The 19797-nt window shown below is 39.4% G+C and overlaps 1 protein-coding gene, 1 long non-coding RNA gene and 2 pseudogenes across 3 annotated transcripts; 1 reads left to right on the top strand and 3 right to left on the bottom strand.

Annotated features, from left to right (window-relative positions):
* Nucleotides 1–4932: 4932 nt before the first annotated feature.
* On the bottom strand, nt 4933–5870 carry LOC137718181 (putative pre-mRNA-splicing factor ATP-dependent RNA helicase DEAH5 pseudogene; annotated as a pseudogene).
* A 102-nt stretch (nt 5871–5972) lies between these two features.
* On the top strand, nt 5973–7750 carry LOC137716874 (uncharacterized). The gene is made up of 4 exons (XM_068456232.2): nt 5973–6180; nt 6912–7023; nt 7291–7344; nt 7549–7750. Exons 1-3 carry the CDS (start codon nt 6071–6073, stop codon nt 7303–7305), a joined length of 237 nt encoding a protein of 78 aa, XP_068312333.2. The 5' UTR covers nt 5973–6070; the 3' UTR covers nt 7306–7344; nt 7549–7750.
* On the bottom strand, nt 7751–11198 carry LOC137718182 (protein NPGR1-like; annotated as a pseudogene). Its single transcript, XR_015965496.1, has 6 exons — nt 10978–11198; nt 10334–10622; nt 9906–10167; nt 8587–9816; nt 8313–8475; nt 7751–8188 (listed from the first exon to the last, which is right to left on the bottom strand). The product of XR_015965496.1 is annotated as a protein NPGR1-like (transcript).
* Nucleotides 11199–13208: 2010 nt separating this feature from the next.
* LOC148695256 (uncharacterized) lies at nt 13209–14842 on the bottom strand. The gene is made up of 3 exons (XR_015965495.1): nt 14366–14842; nt 13741–14016; nt 13209–13617 (listed from the first exon to the last, which is right to left on the bottom strand). It is a non-coding gene; the product is annotated as an uncharacterized LOC148695256 (long non-coding RNA).
* Nucleotides 14843–19797: the final 4955 nt, after the last annotated feature.

Genomic DNA, 19797 nt, shown 5'->3' with positions numbered 1-19797 from the left:
CCAAAAGTGCTCCAAAAGTCTCCAAAATGCATCTTTTTGCTCCTTTAGCCCTTTGGACCTACAAACACACGAAAATAGCTTAAAGTACTAAAATAACTAAAGAAACATAACGTAAATGTACGAGAACAAGCCATTTAAGTCGCATAAATATGCTCCTATCAGCCAACGCCTACTTGCTCGCTCCCGTCAGGTTGAATCGTTGATGGCAGAGGTGGAAAGTCTCAAGTAAGAGATCAAACATCTTAAACACGAGAATAGAAGTTTGCACGTGCTTGCAAACAATTATTCGACGGGCATGAAGCGGAAGCTTGATGAGCTATAAGAATCTGAAGGTCGGATTCAAAGTGACCGTCAACGGCTTGCGGCTTATCTCCAGAGGCACCTTTTTCCTGGGTCATCTAGCGTTCCACCAAGTATTGAGGCCTCGAATGATCCATCTCCGATGCCTCCTGCTCCGATGCCTCTCGCTCCGATGCCTCCTGCTCCGATGCCTCCTGCTCCGATGCCTCTCGCTCCGATGCCTCCTGCTTCGATAGTTTTGCCACATAGTGGGGCTTCACGTAAACAACCTTTGTGAAGGCTACATCTGCTTTATTTATTTTATTTTTTTGTTTCAAATAAGTAAACGTTGCAAAATATTATTCTTAAAGGTGCGAACGAGTGCTTCGTCAATGCTTATGGTTTTCAAAGAACTTAACGATTTAACGATAGTTTTAACTCCGATTTTGATGATTTTTTACAGCTACACTCCTTAACGTTTAGGTACACCAATTCGAAGGCTCGTTGTTTGCATATTCATTTGTTCTTTTCATTTTCATTCCCAGATTCTAAATTTCTCTTGTTTCAAATAAGTAAACGTTGCAAAATATTATTCTTAAAGGTGCAAACGAGATAAACCATCCATAGATGTAGGTTTTAAAGTGTAAATAAGGTGTTGAAGGAATATTGAATGAGGTTGCATGAAAGCATGGCGAAAACATTGTCAAGATCCAAAGGAGGTAGCTGCTGCAACTAGTTTGCAGTTTCTACCACCCAAACTGATTAAGTAAAGGAAAAAAAAGTCGCTGACTTTGCGTGACGTATGTGGCGTCGCGCAAAACAGCTTTGCGCGACGCACGTGCAAAGATGTTTTGCGCGATCTAAGTGCACGTGCGTCGCGCAAAGCTGTTTTGCGCAACTCACGTAGCCCTGCGTCACGCAAAGTCAACAGAAAAAGCGGTAAAAATTACTTGCTTCAGCGCCAAAATCGTGCGGGACGCACAAAATGTCGCGCAAATGGCCTTTGCGCGACTGCACTTTGCGCGACGAAGATTGGCGTCGCGCAATACTGTTTTGTGTGACGTAAGGGTACTTACGTCGCGCAAAACATTATTGCGCGACGCCAATCTTCGTTGCGCAAAGTGCAGTCGCGCAAAGGCCATTTGCGCGACGTTTTGTGTTTAACGTCACGCAAAACATACTTTGCGCGACGCATTTAGCTGCGTCGCGCAAACATGTTTTTGTACTAGTGTTACTACGTGATGGTAGGGTACTCGTTGGAGGTAGTAACCCTCATGATAAATACGAGTTAGCCGATGAGTTATTTCCAACAGAATTGAGATTAGAGGCATTTAGTCCTGATTATTTGGATGCCAAGTACTCGAAGTTGCGTCCGAGAATCGTTGATCCCAAATCACAAGCTAAAATCAGTTACGGAAAAAAATTATTCATTCGGTTTTCGTTGAAGGGAAGCATAGCAACGAATTTGGTGATGGTGACGATCGTGGCGCCGTCATTTAATACACATTCCTTCTCAATGAATCAGAGGCTGCTGGTTCTTGCGGCGGAGACCGTCAAAAAGGTAGGGACAATGACGTACCAAGTTCAGGTGACGACGCCGGGTTCCAGTAATCTTGCGCCTTCCGGATATTATCTTCTCTATGTGGTGCATCAGCAAATTCCAAGTGAAGGCATCTGGGTTCAAATTCTGTTATGACATGAAAGTTATATTATACAGTTTGTGTAGTGCTTCCTCCCCTTCTTTTTTACTTCAATTTTTTTATCACAAAAACATGATTAATTGTGAGTTGGAAAAATAAAAATGTTCATAGAACATTTATTTTTTTTAGAAAGGAACAGCTTTGATTCCACTTTGCAAGTTGTATTTGTACTTCTTTTTATTTTTATAACTTTACCAAAGTAGTACTAACTTTTATATAGTAAAAAAGTCGAGTAATATTAAAGAGACCACACTGTATACAAAATGTTGTACGTTCGGTTTAACAACTCTAAAAGAAATGATTTTCCTGTAATGTGCAGCAAGTTAGCCATCCTTGTGCTTTAACCGGCATAGAAACACATGATTTAAAATCTAAATCCAGCATAAATTAAATGTTTTGACCCTCCCAGATATATTTACATTAGCTAGATATGGGTTTCAAGCTCTGAAGAGATCCCTTGGAAACCAAGGGATGGTACTCCAGCTTCTTCATACAGTCGTCAGTGGCAGCACCGAAGATCAAACTTCAGACTTGTTTTTTATGGGAGAAGGAAATCCTGAGTTTAATTTATATATTATTTGGGACCAAGGGAATAACATTTCTATGTTCCGGCAGAAAATAACTTGCTTCATTAAACAAGCATTCGAAAAAAATACGGGATTCCCAAGCTGTACTCTAAGTTCATAAAGTTGATAAGCTACTGAAACCTGCAGATCATAAGTTGATGAAATTCATATCCAAACTCTCCCTGTGGAACTACATTCAGGGAACACGGGCCGGAAGTACAACTCGATGGACAAGTGTTAAAGAAATCTTCATGGTATAAATAGAAATGAAATGTCCATCTAATATGATAGAAAAAGGTTTGGAAAGCAGAATCTGAAATGCAATTAAAAGAATCAGTGGAACATAATTTTAATGAAGTTCAAACCTAACAATGTTTACATATACAAGGTAAATACATAAGACCAAGACGATTGAGTAGTTCTTGCTGACAGGGCAGATGACACATGTTATCTGTGATGCCTACTAAGAGCATCTCCAAAAAAGATGTCAAATGTTAAACATAAAATTTGAATTTGACAGCCTATGTGGCATTTTGACATCTTTCAAAATTTTGTTCTTCATCCGGTATGTCAAATTAAATATTATTTTATTACACTATTTTCTTTCCTTTTTATTTTATTTAACTATTATTTTATTAATTTCCTTGTCTTCTACTCTTACTTGCATTCAATGGCGGATCTACAGAGGGACCTGGGAGGTCCTAGGACCCTTCGTAGAGCCTAAATCGTGCTTTGAAATTTTCTAAGGACCCCTCGTACTCGAAGATGACAGCCAGTGCAGCTTCAGCGGCGGCGTCTTCGTGGAGCAGATGACCGCGCGAAGAAGAAATATTTTTTTCTATTTTAAGACTTGGCCCATAAAGCTCTTTAGGCCAATTGTATGGTTTTGTTCGATTTTTGCTGTTTGTTTGTGGGCCTAATATTTTGCTTAGGCTTTTGGTGAGATGGTTGGGGTGTTGCTTGTTTTCTTGTTTTCAAGGCCCACTTTTTCTTTGTGGTACTTTTTTTGGTTTTTATTTTGTAAAATTTCTTGATAACTAATGAATTTTACCTTTGTATCATTAAATAAATAAATAAAAACCCCAAACCCCTATCACGTCCCCCCCTGGGAGTCCCACCCCATCCCTTCCTCAACTTGATATTATATTCTCCCTTAAAAAAAACTTGATATTTATATTTATTTTATGCATTCTGATAATGATTTTTCTCAATTAAGAGGGATTAGAAATCTTGCTAAAAAAATGGTGGATGAAAGGGTTGCAGCAAATATTTGCTTTTTCAGTGAGCTTTGGTTTTACCGATTGCAACTGCTTCAATGGAGATGAAATTTTTCGCTATGAATATGATTCAAGGTCACTTCGCAACAAAATGAGAGATTGCGTGAAGAGGACACTTTTCAATATAATTTTTTTTATCTTTATTATTGGGACCTCCTCAGTCTAAAATGTCCCCCCCCCCCCGGCAGTCCCACCCCATCCCTTCCTCAACTTGATATTATATTCTCCCTTAAAAAAAACTTGATATTTATATTTATTTTATGCATTCTGATAATGATTTTTCTCAATTAAGAGGGATTAGAAATCTTGCTAAAAAAATGGTGGATGAAAGGGTTGCAGCAAATATTTGCTTTTTCAGTGAGCTTTGGTTTTACCGATTGCAACTGCTTCAATGGAGATGAAATTTTTCGCTATGAATATGATTCAAGGTCACTTCGCAACAAAATGAGAGATTGCGTGAAGAGGACACTTTTCAATATAATTTTTTTTATCTTTATTATTGGGACCTCCTCAATCTAAAATCCTTGATACGTCATTGCTTGCATTCAAGTCTTTCTCCATGAAAACTATCCACATCTGCAATATGTTCATCACTTTCTCAACTCTCCACATCAAAGCCAAATCCCTCAACTGGGTTTTCCTCCTATGTTTCACATGAAGAAATTGCATTTTTTTACACAATGAACAGAACCCAGATGCTGACTTTGATTGTTGCACTGACTTCATCGACAACTTTGGTGTTTTTCCTGCTTTTCATCTACTTTTACTGCAAGCAAACTGCAAAAAGTGAGCAAAAAGATGTGGAAAAAACAGAGCAGAAGCAAGAGGAAGTTGTGGAGGCAGAGGAGGAGCTGATGACTTTTCAGGAAGGGGAGGACCTCACAGTCTGTGACATTCTCGATGCTCCGGGGGAAGTGATCGGAAAATTGAACTATGGCACGCATTATAAGGCTTTGTTGCAGAGCAGTAACTTAGTGAAGTTGCTGAGAAAAGGGAAGAAGAAGGACGGCGGCGCTTCGAGTGAGAGAGGAGAGTTGCAGATCTGATAAAAAAATTAATAAAAAAATATTTGATGCTGATGTCAAATGTAGGGAGAGCTGCTATTCCATGTCATGCTATATCAGATTTGGTTTCTAGATTGGAAAACATTGCAGTTATTTTTTTTATTTTTTTATTACTGATTTGGACATTTTTCCTTTGACATGCTCTAAAACGCCAAGAGTTAGGCTCATTGTATCTGTCATACAGTGGTTTATTTCGTTCTGACGCTGGGATCTGCAAATTTAAAGGACATCGGCGCCAATTCCACCAGCCATTTGGGGTCAATGACTGTCACCTCGCGCATGAACTCCTTCGTAGTCATAACCAGCTCATGGTAGATGACCCAATCCGGTTGTCTCTGGAAAAGAGCACTGCTGGGGTGAATATAAACCGGCTGGTTCTCCGTTAGGGTTCTGTAACCCTCCTGCTGGTCCTTTCTAGCAGCGTGGGAAGAAAAATCCTGCACTAATTGCCTTCCTGATCTTCATAAAATTCCTTCCTGCACTCACAACGTCCAGTTTATACTTGTCCACGATGCTCAGAAGCTGTTTTCTGACATCCTGCGCCCGCCTCAGGGACCCAGACTGAACAAAATTCTCGAAACACCATGGCCCGAAAAATTATTTGCTTTCCAAGCTTCATAGACTGCGAGTGAAAAAAAAACTTGGCTTTCTTCTGATCTGCCTTGGCTTGTTCTTCTCTTGTTCTGTAAAAGATATTGCCTGTCTGAATCATTGTAATGATGGCCAAGATCTCATCGCTGCATCCGAGTTCCACACTCGCGAGTAGCATCTTCGTTAAGGGTGGATCCAGAGGAAACTCGGCCATTTTCTATATTATTCTCTAGGGTTTCGGTCGGAGGCAGCGAATCCAACGGCATGGCGCTCATCGCTGTGTAAAATCAGGGTTTTGCTTCTGCAACGGAACAGACTCTCCCAGCGAGCAGGACTGAAGGAGGCAGAACCTTTCAAACGCAGCGTTTGCGGTCCTGACCGCGTAAAACGACGTTGTTTATAACGGAGTCCAAATGACGAGACTGTCCTCGCTTTATGACCTGGCACGCGGCAAATGCTCCTGAGAGGTGGGAAATATAAGTAAACAACTTGCCAACAAAAGAAAAAATGTACCAGAAAATTTAGAATTCAATCGGAGCAGAAGTCACAGATTGTGGAGAGAGAGGGGGAGAGAGAGATAGAGAAAGAGAGATATGGGGCTGCTGTGTTGTTTCGATGGAGGCAACAGTGCACATAGAAGGGAAGAAGAAAGGGCAGCCTCCGCGGAAGCTCTTGCCAACGCTGCCCAAGCCGCCCAGAGAAGGTAAAATTATTTCTCTCTTTTTTTTTTTCCTTCTAATTTTTAATTCGACCATTTTTCATTTTTCGAAATTGGAAATTTATATTTGTATCGTTGTTGCAAGTTGATCAATTTGTATGTAAAGATGTGATTTTGGATAGGATTTGTAATTGTCATGGGGATAAAAAATCAGCTTTTTTTTGTTTTAATTTGGAAAGGGATATGGAATCAGATGTGGGTTAAGCAGTGTGTTCGTCCATTGGCACCCGATTTCAAATTCCGCTCCTCGTAGATTAGAGTAGTTTGGAAATGGGATAGGGAAAAAATAGGATGAATTTGATGATCAGAATTCTGAGTAGACCTTGTTCGGACAATGCACATTCCACATTAATACCATGTTAAATCTTCTTCATCTTGTTGATTGTGTTCGCCATTTCCATCGATTGTTTGTTCATGTTTAAGCAATTTGTTTCAACGCTATAGGATTGTCTCTGCTTGCAGAATTTCGACTTTGTTAAGTCCAAGACCTAACTGTGCTAACATTATGCGGTAATTCTGTTAACCGGCAGTCTTGCAAACAAAACCTAAGTATAGAGTGTGAAAATCATAAAACCTGCCAAGGGTCATATTTGCATTTTGTTAGGCAGATAGCGCCGCATTGATAGGGTGTGAATCGTAGTTCCATTACTACTGTGCCCACATGATGGTTTCTTTCGTCGTTATTTGAGCACACTTTACTGCAACCACAATTTCAGGCAAGAAGAATTCGAAAAGTCTGCAGCAGGAAGAGCTGCGCGTGCACAGCAACAGCAACAGGCGGCTGCAAAGCAAGCTGCCAGCTCTAACAAAGGCGAACCAGTATTAAAGGTTTGACTGACTGAAATTCCAAATCTTTTGTTGGAAAGTTGATGCTAATGATCCGAGCTACACTGTCAGCATAAACAATAATATCATAGGACTGGCCTATAGTGTTTATGCCAATCTCTGCTGGTTATATGCTAATTTTTATGATGCCGAGTGTACGACCTATTAAGGCACTGTATGATGTGCCGGTTTCAATTTTGTCACCTTTTCGCTCATTGTGATATGTATGTTCGTTCAAATCACTATTTTTTGTTGGTAATGTGGATGCAGTGGTCAGTGGGTTGAGGCCTAGCCTTTGGTCTGTCTCTCCGTCAACTTCCAACTGTAAGTCGATGAATGTTCCACCGAGTAAAACTCAATGAGTTCTGCTTAAACTATAATCTTATGATGGTTTCAAATTTTTGCCTATGAGTCATTTCAATTCCGGTACATGGATTCTCTGTATATTGTATAGGTAGAGATGAATTATCTTATAGTTCCCCAATTTTGTTTTCGTTTTTCTCACTTTTAATCTTCACTTGTCTGCAGTGTTTATACAGATGCAACATGTTCCGTGGACTGCCAATTCCTTTTGCGCCGAGAACAAATACTCCAGATCTCTAAAGACAGTTGCTGTTATCGATCGACATTCACTTTGTCATTTGTTTTGTATATTGAATGTCAAGAAAATAATAACAGTTGTAAGTTCTTGCTTCGGTGCGTCTCTTAATAATTCAATGTGGGCCGTTCATTTTTTGGTGCAACAAACTTTATTTTGATATTTCAGTAGCCAGTGTATACGTACATACTAATCTTAAGAATCCGATACCAAGCAATGGTCAGTGGAACAAGTAATAACCTGTAATCTTACGAATAACTAGGGATCGCTAACTGTTACACAAAGCTTCGAACTGGAGCTGAGAGCTGACTCTCATGCGCAGCTTGAAAAAAGTGGCTGCTTGTTGTATCGAGCCTTCCTTTTTCGAAATCAACCCGAGGTTCAACCATGCCCTGTGGTTTGTCGGTTCTAATCGCAGTGCGTTCATTAGAAAGCTTCTCGCCATAGCGAGCGACTGGCTACCAAGTTTCATCAATACTTCTGCAGTCGAAACGATGCTTGGAACATGATCTGGCTCTATTGACAATGCGACTGAGAATGAAATAAGGGCTTCCTTGCATTGTGATTGAGCTTCAAACAATACATTTGCGGATGAATTCGAGTTATGCATTTGGTATGAGCTTGCAAGCACTTGTTTTCGATGCAAACAAACACGATCATTTTTTGTATCTTGAGCTCTAGGACAACATAACACGGGAAAAAATTGTACCCGTCGTGTGCCAACCATGGGCAGAGTAAAAGTCGATCAATTTGGCTTTGTTGACACATAATTCTGCATCACTCCACAAACCGAGTTTTGTATAAACGGCTGCCAAGTCCCGCCATGCTTCCTTTTCCAAGTTTCTTTCGACAAACGCCTGAAGCACAAAGAAGAGAAAGTTAAACAGTGAAGAAGCAAAAATATGCCGACTTCATAGAGCCCCTTCAACTCGTTTATCGCTAAAGGTTTAGAATTGAGGAATACAAACCTCGGAATCAAAGGTTTTCTCTTGCTCGGAGTTCTTAGCTATTTTATCTCTCTGTGCTTGAACAAGAGTTAGCAACATTCTGTAGGTTTCTATTGCTTGCTTGGGTTGTTCCTGAGCAACTTGAAGCACGGCTTTCAACCTGAGCAGTTCTAACTGATCCACTCTTCCGGCTTCGTCCAAAGCAAAATCAACTATAGTTTCAGCAACCTTGAAGCGCTCCTCTGCAGAAACTATAAGGGCTAATAGCTTCCAACTTTGTCCTGAGCAGCCAGCCACCAAATCCGAGCACTTCATTGCATTTTTGAAAGCTGCATCCAGATTCCTCTGCACCGCATTTTTGAGGCCCAGACTAAACATCACCTCAGGATCCTCCTTCCTGTTAAGAGCAGCATGGTTTCGAGAGTTCAAAGACTCTCTTTGAAAAGACATTCTTTCAGAATCCGATACAGAAGCCCTTGCCGCACCACCATAGCAAACACCAAGATATTTATGGCATTGACCCATGAAATGCTCACATTGATGATTTGCCAAGTCAATAGCTTTACGAGAAAAACCTATCCCTTCACGAGCGTGAATTGGGTCTTGGGAACACAATTTTGCTCCCAGGAGAAAAGAACCGAAGTGGGGCTTGTTCTTTGCTTCAGAACAGCCTGCAACCTTCTTCAATACATTCAAGGCTACTTCGTTTTTTTCCAGAGGCAGTATAACAAAGAGCAAGAAAGTACCACCTCTCAGCTCGTCTATACAATCCTGGAAGAGCCTGCTCCACATGATCTGCTAATAATTCATACAATCTGGTAACAGAAAGAGCATAAGTCAGATGATCCATGATTTCCGGATCCCACTTTATCTCTCGTAAAGCCACCTTTTTCATAAGAATTCCCAACAGAATTGCTTCTTCTGTATTATTTTTAGGCATGGTTATGCCCCATATTTGTAACTGAGCGGGAAGGTTTGCTTCAACACCGCCATAGAGTAATGTGCAAGCTAAGCTTTTCTGAATTGCAGTCAACCTCTCCGGTTCCAAATTCCATGGCTTGAGTAAGGCCCAGCGATATGCAGTGATAGCCTCATCAAGATAGCCTGCCTTTGTCCATAAAACGCGGAGCAGCTCGAGCGCTTTGTGAAAAATGTCTGGCAATTTGCAGTCCTCGCCAATGTCTTCAGGCATTCCGTTAGGTAGTGCTGATTCAACTGTATCGAGAATAACTTTGCACTCCTTTGCAGCCTCTGATGAATAAGAAAGTATGAAAGCACGCAAACTAATCAATACTAATCCAATTTTCATTATACTACAACACGAAAGCGTAATCACATACCTATGTATCTTCCAAGTTCTCCCAATGATCTTGCCTTAAGTAATATTGCTTCAATAAGTAGGCTCACAGAGTGCATTGACATTACACTGGGAAGAACCACATTATTGCCTTTCGTGCGCGGTTTTCTTTGCATAGTTCTCTCCACAATAGCCTTGGCCATCCCCGGGGTTAAATTTCTAATTTCAATACCTTGGAACAACTGAAGTGCAGCCTCAAAATTCCCCCTCTGGAATTCAAGCCTCCCCAACAAAGCTCTAGCTTCCTAAAAGCTCATCGAAAAACACGAAATTAAACATTAGTAAGCTGTAGAACAAGGAAACCAATCACTAATTACTCAAAAAGTTTAGGGCCCGTTTGATAACCATTTCAGTTTTCAGTTTTCGGGTTTTGGTATTCAAAACATGAATTGGTGAAACAAAAACACTCACCTCATAATTCAATGATAGAGCTTCTCTAAGAGTGGATTCAGCTTCATCCACTTGAATATCTTCGAATTTGGAGTCCCAGTCGCCGGTCCTAGATGAAAGGGCACTCGCGGAGAAGTCCCTCATGGCAAGGGACTCCGGCGAGTGTGGCGGCCCCTCGAATTTGAATTGCTCTCCTGAACAAGAATACAACATCTTCTCCACAAATCTTGGACCCTTGCGATTTGATTTCACACACAAAATTGGGGGGAAAAATTCACTTGTCTGTGATTTGTTTCATTTGTGCACATACCTGGAAACAGTAAAACATGAAAACATGCCACCGTCACTGAAGAAACAAAAACAAATGCAAGCAGCAAAATTATGAGTTGTACGGATTTTACTACGAAAAAATGGTCGGAAACAGTAAGCAACAACGTAGATCCCCAAAGCAGGATAGGCAATACCGAACAGGAAACAACATTTGTAAACAAAAAACCCAGCAAAAAAATCGAAGTTTTTTTAATGTTAAAAAACCATAAAAAATAAAGGAAATAAAAGGGCATAGATTTGGAGGCAAAGACTGAGTCTTTGAAAAGAAGAACACTGAGGAAGTTGAAGGGGCGAGACAAACGAAGAGGAAGAAGGGCAGGGTTTTTTGAACTTACCCCAGAAAGAAAATCACAACCCAGAACGTGATTTATGGCAGTCGTGGAAGATTTGAAAGCTACCTCTCTCTCCCCTCTCTCTCTCCACTCACTCTCTCTCTCTCTCTCTCTCTAGTCTGAGTTTTCCAGGTTTTTTCAGAAATTTGGAATCTTTCGTATATTTCAGGTTCAGAACCCAATGCAAATGACGTGACGACGGAGGGAAAAACAAATAGGACTCCGAGTTCTCATACACTTCCATCTTCTTTTATTTTGTACGATCACGGTTAAATCACGTTAATATTTTATATATATATATTTTTTATAAAAATAATAAGACAAAAAACAATAGTGATATAAAATATTGATGTGATTTAATCATGATCGCACAAATAAAAAGGAATGAGAGTATATAGAAACTGGGTAGGCAGAGAAGGCAAATGAGTTGATGATCTTATTTTTTTGATGGTGTGTGGAGCCTAAAATCATCCTAACAATTCTAGAGGCGACACGTGAATTTTTGCTTCAGAAAGACAAAATTGCTCTTAATGAATATGCAGGCTTATCTGATGTTTCCATGTGCAGCTCACACCCCTGAAGATTTTAGTAGCTAGAGAAATTTTTAATTGTGACAGGAACACAAGTGGTACACTACGTATTTTAATAGAAGTGATGAGAAATTTTATTTTTTAAGTTATTAACTTTTTAGCACACATATTCCACCATCTGTATAGTGACACGTGGTGTATCATCTCGTATACCGGTCACACTGAAAAATCTCTCTAGCAGCTAAATACTACTGCCCATAGCTCACTTGTCATTGACAAGGAAAAGTCAAAGCATTCAAGAAATAATTACCCAAATTATATCTTTAAACATTTCCAATTGAAGATTGACTCCAATCAAGTAAGTAATCCCAAGTTAAATCAATTAGGGATAATTATTCCATTATGTCAAGATATTATTTCCTATTTAATATCTTGAGAATATTTCTCCATAAAAACCTTGGCCAATAGGATGCCGCCATGTGTAGGGTAAAACCCTAACATTGTGGTCGGCCCTATCCCTATAAATACCTCATATTCTACCAAATTTCAGAAGCTTTTTGCTATCCTAAAAAATCCTAAACACTTTACTCTCTCAGAGAAACTGACTTAGGTATCAGAGATCCATTGGCCTAACCCCCCATCTCGTGGCCGCGTGAGGCTTAGGTCTTTGATCAAAGGTGTTGATTGTTTTGCAGATACATTTTCGTCAAGATTGAAGACGGAGGAAATTTGTATCGAAAGTGTGGTCTTTTTTCTACCTGCTGACTTTGTTTAGTACAGAAAAGATAAAGCTTGTTGCAGATTTGCAGGCCTCATACATGGTGCGTTTGTTTGTGTTTAGAATTTGCAATCTAAAATTTGATAGGGTAAACTAGATATTAATTCATGCCTATTCTTAAATCAAATAGAATTTTCAGTTTTTGGACTAGTGCGGTTATGTGATAGTCGTCCATTCTTAAAAGATTTAGTGTTTATATACCATTGATAATGCGTTAATACTATCGACACAAACGGAATTTACAGACATGTTACTGATTTATATCCATTCTTTAGTTATAAAGAATTTTTATTCTTGGATTGCTATTGGATCTATATGGGTGGGAAATCTTATTGTGGTAGATTATGAAATGGCACAAAAGAAGAAATTTTGAAATTTTAGCAGGAAAAAAGTAGGCAGCACTTTCCTTGTATGGACAAAGATATGAGTATAAGCAAAGTCTTTTCCTAAAAAGGGGTTCACATTGGCTGAAAACATACTACAAGCAAAGCCAGCTTGAATGAATTTGAACTATATCAAATTTGACAACGTTTTGAACTCAAAATATGGCTGCCTTTGTCTAGCTGCCCCCTCCAAGAGCATGTGTTCTGGTTGAGGATTGCTGACTTGGCTGCCTGGTTGGCCTCTTTATTTGTTTAATTCAACTAACATGAATCATTGTGAATCGTGATGCCATGCCCCAAGGCAATGAGGGAACGAGTACAAAGTTACAAGCAACTCACTTCAGCACAAATGCAATGACTAGTGTTTTAGCATTAGATCTATTTGCCCTTTCTGCTATTTGTTTCATTGTTTAGGGTGTTTTGTAATCATGTCGTTTTGATTAATTTTCGATTGGAAGGATGTTATTCACTCTCTCAATAGTAAGTTTAAATAGAACTCATTAATGCTTGTAATATCTGTTTTTTATTGTATGTACTATAATGAACACAAAATACAACATAAATTTTACGACAATAATACAAGCGTCAACAAATTTCAATACTAATCCAATTTTCATTATACTAATCTCAATGTAATCTAATTTACTGGGAAGTTCTTGCTCAATACAACGCGAAAGTGTTGGCACGTACCTATTTATCTTCCAAGTTCTCCCAGTGATCTTGCCTTAAGTAATATTGCTTCATTAAGTAGGCTTACAGAGTGCATTGACATTACACTGGGAAGAACCACATTATTGCCTTTCGTGCGCGGTTTTCTTTGCCTAGTTCTCTCCGCAATATTCTTGGCCATCCCCGGTGTTAAATTTCTAATTTCAATACCTTGAAACACCTGAAGTGCAGCATCAAAATTCCCCCTTTGGAATTCAAGCCTCCCCAACAAAGCTCTAGCTTCCTTAAAGCACATCGAAAAACATGAAATTAATCAACACGCCTAGGGTCCATTTGATAACCATTTCAGTTTTCGGGTTTAAGTATTCAAAACATGAACTTCACATAACGTAACAAAAACACTCACCTCATAATTCAAAGACACAGCTTCTTTAAGAGTGGATTCAGCTTCATCCACCTGAATGTCTTCGAATTTGGACTCCCAGTCGCCGGTCCTAGACGAAGGGGCACTCGCCGAGAAGTCCCTCATGCAAGGGACTCCAGCGAGTGCAGCGGCTCCTCGAATTTGAATTGCTCTCCACAACATCTTCTCCACAAATCTTGGACCCTTGTAATTTGATTTCACACTCAAAATTGGGGGAAAAAATCACTTGTCTGTGATTTGTTTCATTTGTGCACACACCTGGAAATAGTAAAACATAAAAACATGTCACCGTCATTGAAGAAACAAAAACAAATGCATGCAACAAAATTATGAGTTGTACGGATTTTACTATGAAAAAATGGTCGAAAACAGTAAGCAACAACGTAGATCCCCAAAGCAGGATAGGCAATACCGAACAGGAAACAACATTCGTAACAAAAAAACCCAGCAAAAAAATCCAAGTTTTTTTAGTGTTAGAAAACCATAAAAAATAGGGGAATAAAAGGGCATAGATTTGGAGGCAAAGGCTGTGTCTTTGAAAAGAAGAACAGTGAGGAAGTTGAAAGGGGCGAAACAAACGAAGAGGGACAGGGTTTTTTGAACTTACCCCAGAAAGAAAATCACAACCCAGAACGTGATTTGTGGCAATCGTGGAAGATTTGAAAGCTACCTCTCTCCCCTCACTCTCTCTCTGTTCTGAGTTTTCCGGGGTCTTTTCAGAATTTGGAATCTTTCGTATTTTTCGGGTTCAGTAGAACCCACTACAAATGATGTGACGATGGAGGGAAAAACAAATATTATAAGGCGGATGAGTAGATGATCTTATTTTGTGATGGTGTGGTCTTTTTTCTACCTGCTGACTTTGTTTAGTATAGAAAAGATGCAGATTGCAGATTTGCAGGCCTCATACATTAGTGGGTTTGTCTGTGTTTAGAATTTGCAATCTAGAGTTTGATATGGTAAACTAGATATTAATTCACTCCTATTCTAAAATCACATAGAATTTTTAGATTTTGAACTAGTGCGTTATGTGACGGTTGTTAATTCTTAAAAAATTTAGTGTTTATATGCCACTAGTAATGTGTTAATACTGTAAACACAAACGAAATTTATATACATGTTACCAATTATATCCATTCTTTGTAATTTTGAATCTAAATGGGTGGGAAATCTTATTGTGGTAGATTATTAAATGGCACAAAAGAAGAAATTTTGAAATTTTAGTGAGAAATTTTGAAATTTTAGTGGGAAAAAATTAGGAAGCACTTTCCTTGTATGGACAAAAGATATGAGTATAAGCAAAGTCTTCTCCTAAAAAGGGATTCAGAATGGCTGCAAACATACTACAAGCAAAGCCAACTTGAATGAATTAATATCAAAATTGCCAACATTTTGAAATCAAAATATGGCTGGCTTTGTCTAGCTGCTCCCTCCAAGAGCATGTGTTGTGGTTGAAGATTGCTGACTTGGCTGCCTAGTCGGTGTCACATCCCAGCTCGGGACGGATCACTTCCCGAGCCCGCTCCACCACCGTAACACGATATTGTCCGCTTTGGGCCCCGACCACGCCCTCACGGTTTTGTTTCTGAGAACTCACACGAGAACTTCCCGATGGGTCACCCATCCTGGGAGTGCTCTCGTGCGCTACTCGCTTAACTTCGGAGTTCCCATAGAACCCGAAGCTAGCGAGCTCCCAAAATGCCTCGTGCTAGGTAGAGATGAAAATATACATTTAAGGATCACTTCCCTGGACGATGTAGGATGTCACAGTTGGCCTCTTTATTTGTTTAATTCAACTAACATAAATCATTGTGAATCATGATACCATGCCCAACGGCAGTGAGGGAATGAGTACAAAGTTACAAGCAACTCACTTTAACACAAATGCAATGATTAGTGTTTTAGCATTAGATCTATATGGCCTTTTTGTTATTTGATTCATGAGTAATGCTAAGTAGACTTAATTTGCAATTTAAATGATACATCACTAAAAAAAAAGTTAATCAACACTTAGAGCAACTCAAAGTCTCCATTACTGTACGTGCTATTGAGCATTGACAATTACTGCCTTGGTGAACAGTAACTGCCTGAGTACATCTTCTTCTCTCTTGAAACATCTGTTTTACCTCCTGACTGTCCCTCTGCTTTTTCTTCATCTCACTCCTCCCTCTCCCTTTGCTTTTTCTCCATGGGGCTATGGTGGCCACTTCTTTTTTGCATGTCTTTTCTTTAGAATCTCACCATCTTCATAACTAGATTTAGGGGAAGAAGACTGGAGCTTGGATCGTCCGATCGGTTCTTCTCGTCGCTTGGGTCGTTCGATCAGAACTAGATTCAAGGGAAGAAGACCAGAGTTCGGATCTATTGATGGAGAAGAAGAATGAAGTTTGGGTCATCCAATCAGTTGTTCCCTTCTCTCTCGTCCTGTCATCTTGTCGTTTAAGAACTCGGGCGAAATTCTTTTGATAGCTCGGTTGGTCGGCCTTGGGCCCACTGGATCGCCTGACTAATGGGTGTGGGCTGAATATGGTTTTCTTCATTTTGGGGATTGAATCACCCAATTGCTTTGGCAATTGGGAGGGGTGGAGTTGCTCTTAAATAATAATTTAATTATTATATTCCATGTCATTTGATTTACAAAATGTAGACTGCACTTTTAATCTTCCTAACATTACTTTTGCTTCATTGTTTAGGGTGGTTTAAAATGTGATTTGTAATTGTGTGGTTTAGGTTATTTTCAATCTGAAGAATGTTATTCAAACTATCTCAAAAGCAAGTTTAAACATCATTTACTGGCTTCTGTTTTTATTGTATAGACTATAATGAACACAAAATACAACATAAATTTCAAGAATATAACTACAAGCGTAAGCAAAACTAACTTGAATTTGTTTTTGAAAATGTACGATTGAAATTTCAAAGTTACTATTTAGTGTATTATAATCACTTTGAATACATATTAGGAGTTGTTGCAGTCATATTTAGAATAGGAATGTGATTATGTAAATCTTAGGGAATCTGGGAATGTATCTTATCTTCCTAATAGGAGTAGATTACTTACTAAATATTGTAATCCTAAAGGGAAATGTTTTTGTCTACCCTACTACTATAAATAAAGGCACAATGGGGTGAATCAAACACACCTCACAATTAAATCACTCTCTCCTTTCTCTAATTGTGGCTAGCCCTCTCTCTAAACCCTAAATCGTTCAATCAAATAGGCCTACAAATATGTTATCAGCATGCTCTTGCCAAAAGCTGAAGAATTGACGGATCGTAGGAGGAGGCTATCTTTTACAAACAAAAAAAAAAAAAAAAAAAATCAAACGCTTATATTCGTTTTCTACTAATCAGGTACGCTTAAAATAAAAGAAGATATTTAAAACGTCCACGAAGAATGAAAACATTCCCCATGATGCATGAACTCCTCTATATTTATATTTTCCTTACGTTATATGTATTGTATGTGTTTATATTTTTGTTTCATGCATCGCATAATTAAATTGTTATGTGGAATATATGAATCAAAGTATAAAATTAAATTAGAAGCATATTTAGGGTTTTCTAAACCTTAGGTTCGAAAAATTGGGTATTTTTTGGCACCACCGTTGCATCACAACACTACCATGGGATGGCATCATCCTGATGCCTTTGGACCACTTGCGCAGCTCTTTTTGGGCCTGCTGCTCCACATCGGACAACAACCAAGCCTCGGCTAGGCTTACATATCACACGGGCCTGACAGCACTGGTCCACCAGAGCCCAAACCCACATGCCAGAAGCATGCTGGGCTTGTTCCCAGGCACGAGCTTGCAGCCCTGCTCCCTTGTTGGCCCACGCCAGCAAGCTGTTATGCTTGCTGGGCTTTGAATTAGCCTCGGCTCGCAGTTCTTTTTTGTAGCCAACCCATATGACTGGACTCCCCGCACCATAACCAGGCCAGCAATCTTGATGGGCCTGACCCGTGTCCCCCTTCGGCCCAGACCTAAAACCTGGCTGCACTGGGGTTTCTTCCACTCCCGTAGGCTTTTGGGCCTGCCCCTGTCATTGGACATGTGGCCTGCAGTCACCTCGTGGGCTGCATATTGCAACCAACTCGTGCCCCTTGCTCACGGTACCCAGCCCACCTTTTTGGGCTATGGTATTTTCGACCCAATAATTTTATTCTAATATTATTTAGCTTCTACAATCAACCATGTATAGCCCAATTTATTGAATTAATTAAAAATGACATGCAATCCATTAATCTGATAATGAATCCAAAATGATTGACCTGAAGATCACTTTTGGACATTAACGATTTAATAATTTATTTTTATATTTTGAATCGTAACATACTTTCATAATAAAAAAGCTCTCACACTTGAGTTCCCAAAGAACCTCAAATCCATTATATTTCAATTAGTATCTTGTATTATGTGTTTCTTGCAGGAACCTCTCATTATGAACTAATTGTTCATAAAACTAAATTGAACCTGTATTTTCAAATTTAGTGCCTTTGAAATCCAAAGTTTTCATTCAAAACATACCACATGAAACCTATAGTTTTCATGCATAAATTGAACCAATACATATCTATAGAACCTGTTTGTTCTACGATATACATCTATGGCTTACCATATGACTAATCACGTTTTATTCCCTCCGTTTTAGGGACATGTCGAATTTAAACAAGCTCGATTTCTCTACTCTAGAAGTCTCCGGACAAAACCATCTGAAATGGGTTCAAGACGTGAAGTTCCATTTAACTGCAAAGGGTATTAGAGCCACTATCGAGGCACCCGTCACCGACAAACCTATTAATGAAGCTTAGAAGGCTAATGCAATGATCTTCATTCGAAGACACATCCATGATGCACTGCAGACTAAGTACCTCACTGAGAAGGACCCACATACCCTCTGGCTTGCTATGGCTGACCGTTTTGATCACCAAAAAGACATATACTTGCCTGAAGCAAGACACGACTAACAACATCTTTGCTTCTAGGACTTTAAGTCCGTGAATGAATACAATTCTGAAGTTTGTAGAATCTGTTCACTGTTGAAATTCTGCAAAGTGGAACTAACTAAATCAGATCTCCTGGAGAAGACCTATTCGACTTTCCATGCCACCAATATTGTATTACAGCAATAATATAGGGCATAGAAATTCACCGAGTTTTTGGATTTGATCTCTATTTTCCTTCTCGCTGAAAAGCAAAACCAGCTTTTGATGAAGAATCATCAAGCTCGATCCATTGGATCAAACGCCGCACCTGAAGCGCATATGACTAATTCTAGAAGCCATAAACGACAAAAGAATCGTCGTGGCCATAGCAATGAGCAGCAAGCCCTACCACGGGCCCAAGGTTAATAGAATGCCACACCTAAGGGAGGAAATGCGACCCAACAATGTCCACCACTCGCCCCTAAGGCCCCAAACTTCAAGAACAAAGGCAAAGCTCCCGTTTAGCCAGCTTTTACTGAACCGGATACATGTTATCGCTGTGGATCAAGGGATCATTGGTCATGTGTACGTCGAGCTTCCCCTGAGGTTATTGCCAAGTATCATTCCCGTCATGAGTCTAACTTTGCACATGTGGATCATCCAGAAGATGCAACTATATCAATGGAGATATCGGATTTTTAGGAGGCGTCAGCCCCTATGGATGAATGAATTAGACATGTTTTTAGGGTGTTTACCCCTAGTGGCCGAACTCACTAGGAGTGGCCAGCCCCTACCCCCTATTTTTCTAGGTTTATAGTTTAATTTTGAACAGTTTTTCTAAGTATTTGGAATAATTTGTTTGGTGTTGGTTTGTTTTGAATTATGGATTGTTATTTGAATGGATATTATTTTCTCGAATTGCTTAATTGAATGAATGAAATTATATTTATGCATGTGACCAATTCAATCAATTTATTTCTAGGTATGTCTAGTGGGGAAGTTAGTTGTTTGGCAAAGTGCAACCATGCACACCATATTGCGTGAATGACACTATTTACTAACTTAATACCCAAAAAAAGCTCATTTGAAAAACTCTCTCAGGCCTATCCAAC

The sequence above is a fragment of the Pyrus communis genome, chromosome 8 (assembly GCF_041283825.1).
Source record: "Pyrus communis isolate YQ-2024b chromosome 8, ASM4128382v1, whole genome shotgun sequence".
Taxonomy (NCBI): domain Eukaryota; kingdom Viridiplantae; phylum Streptophyta; class Magnoliopsida; order Rosales; family Rosaceae; genus Pyrus; species Pyrus communis.
This window is presented reverse-complemented; position numbering and strand designations above follow the sequence as displayed.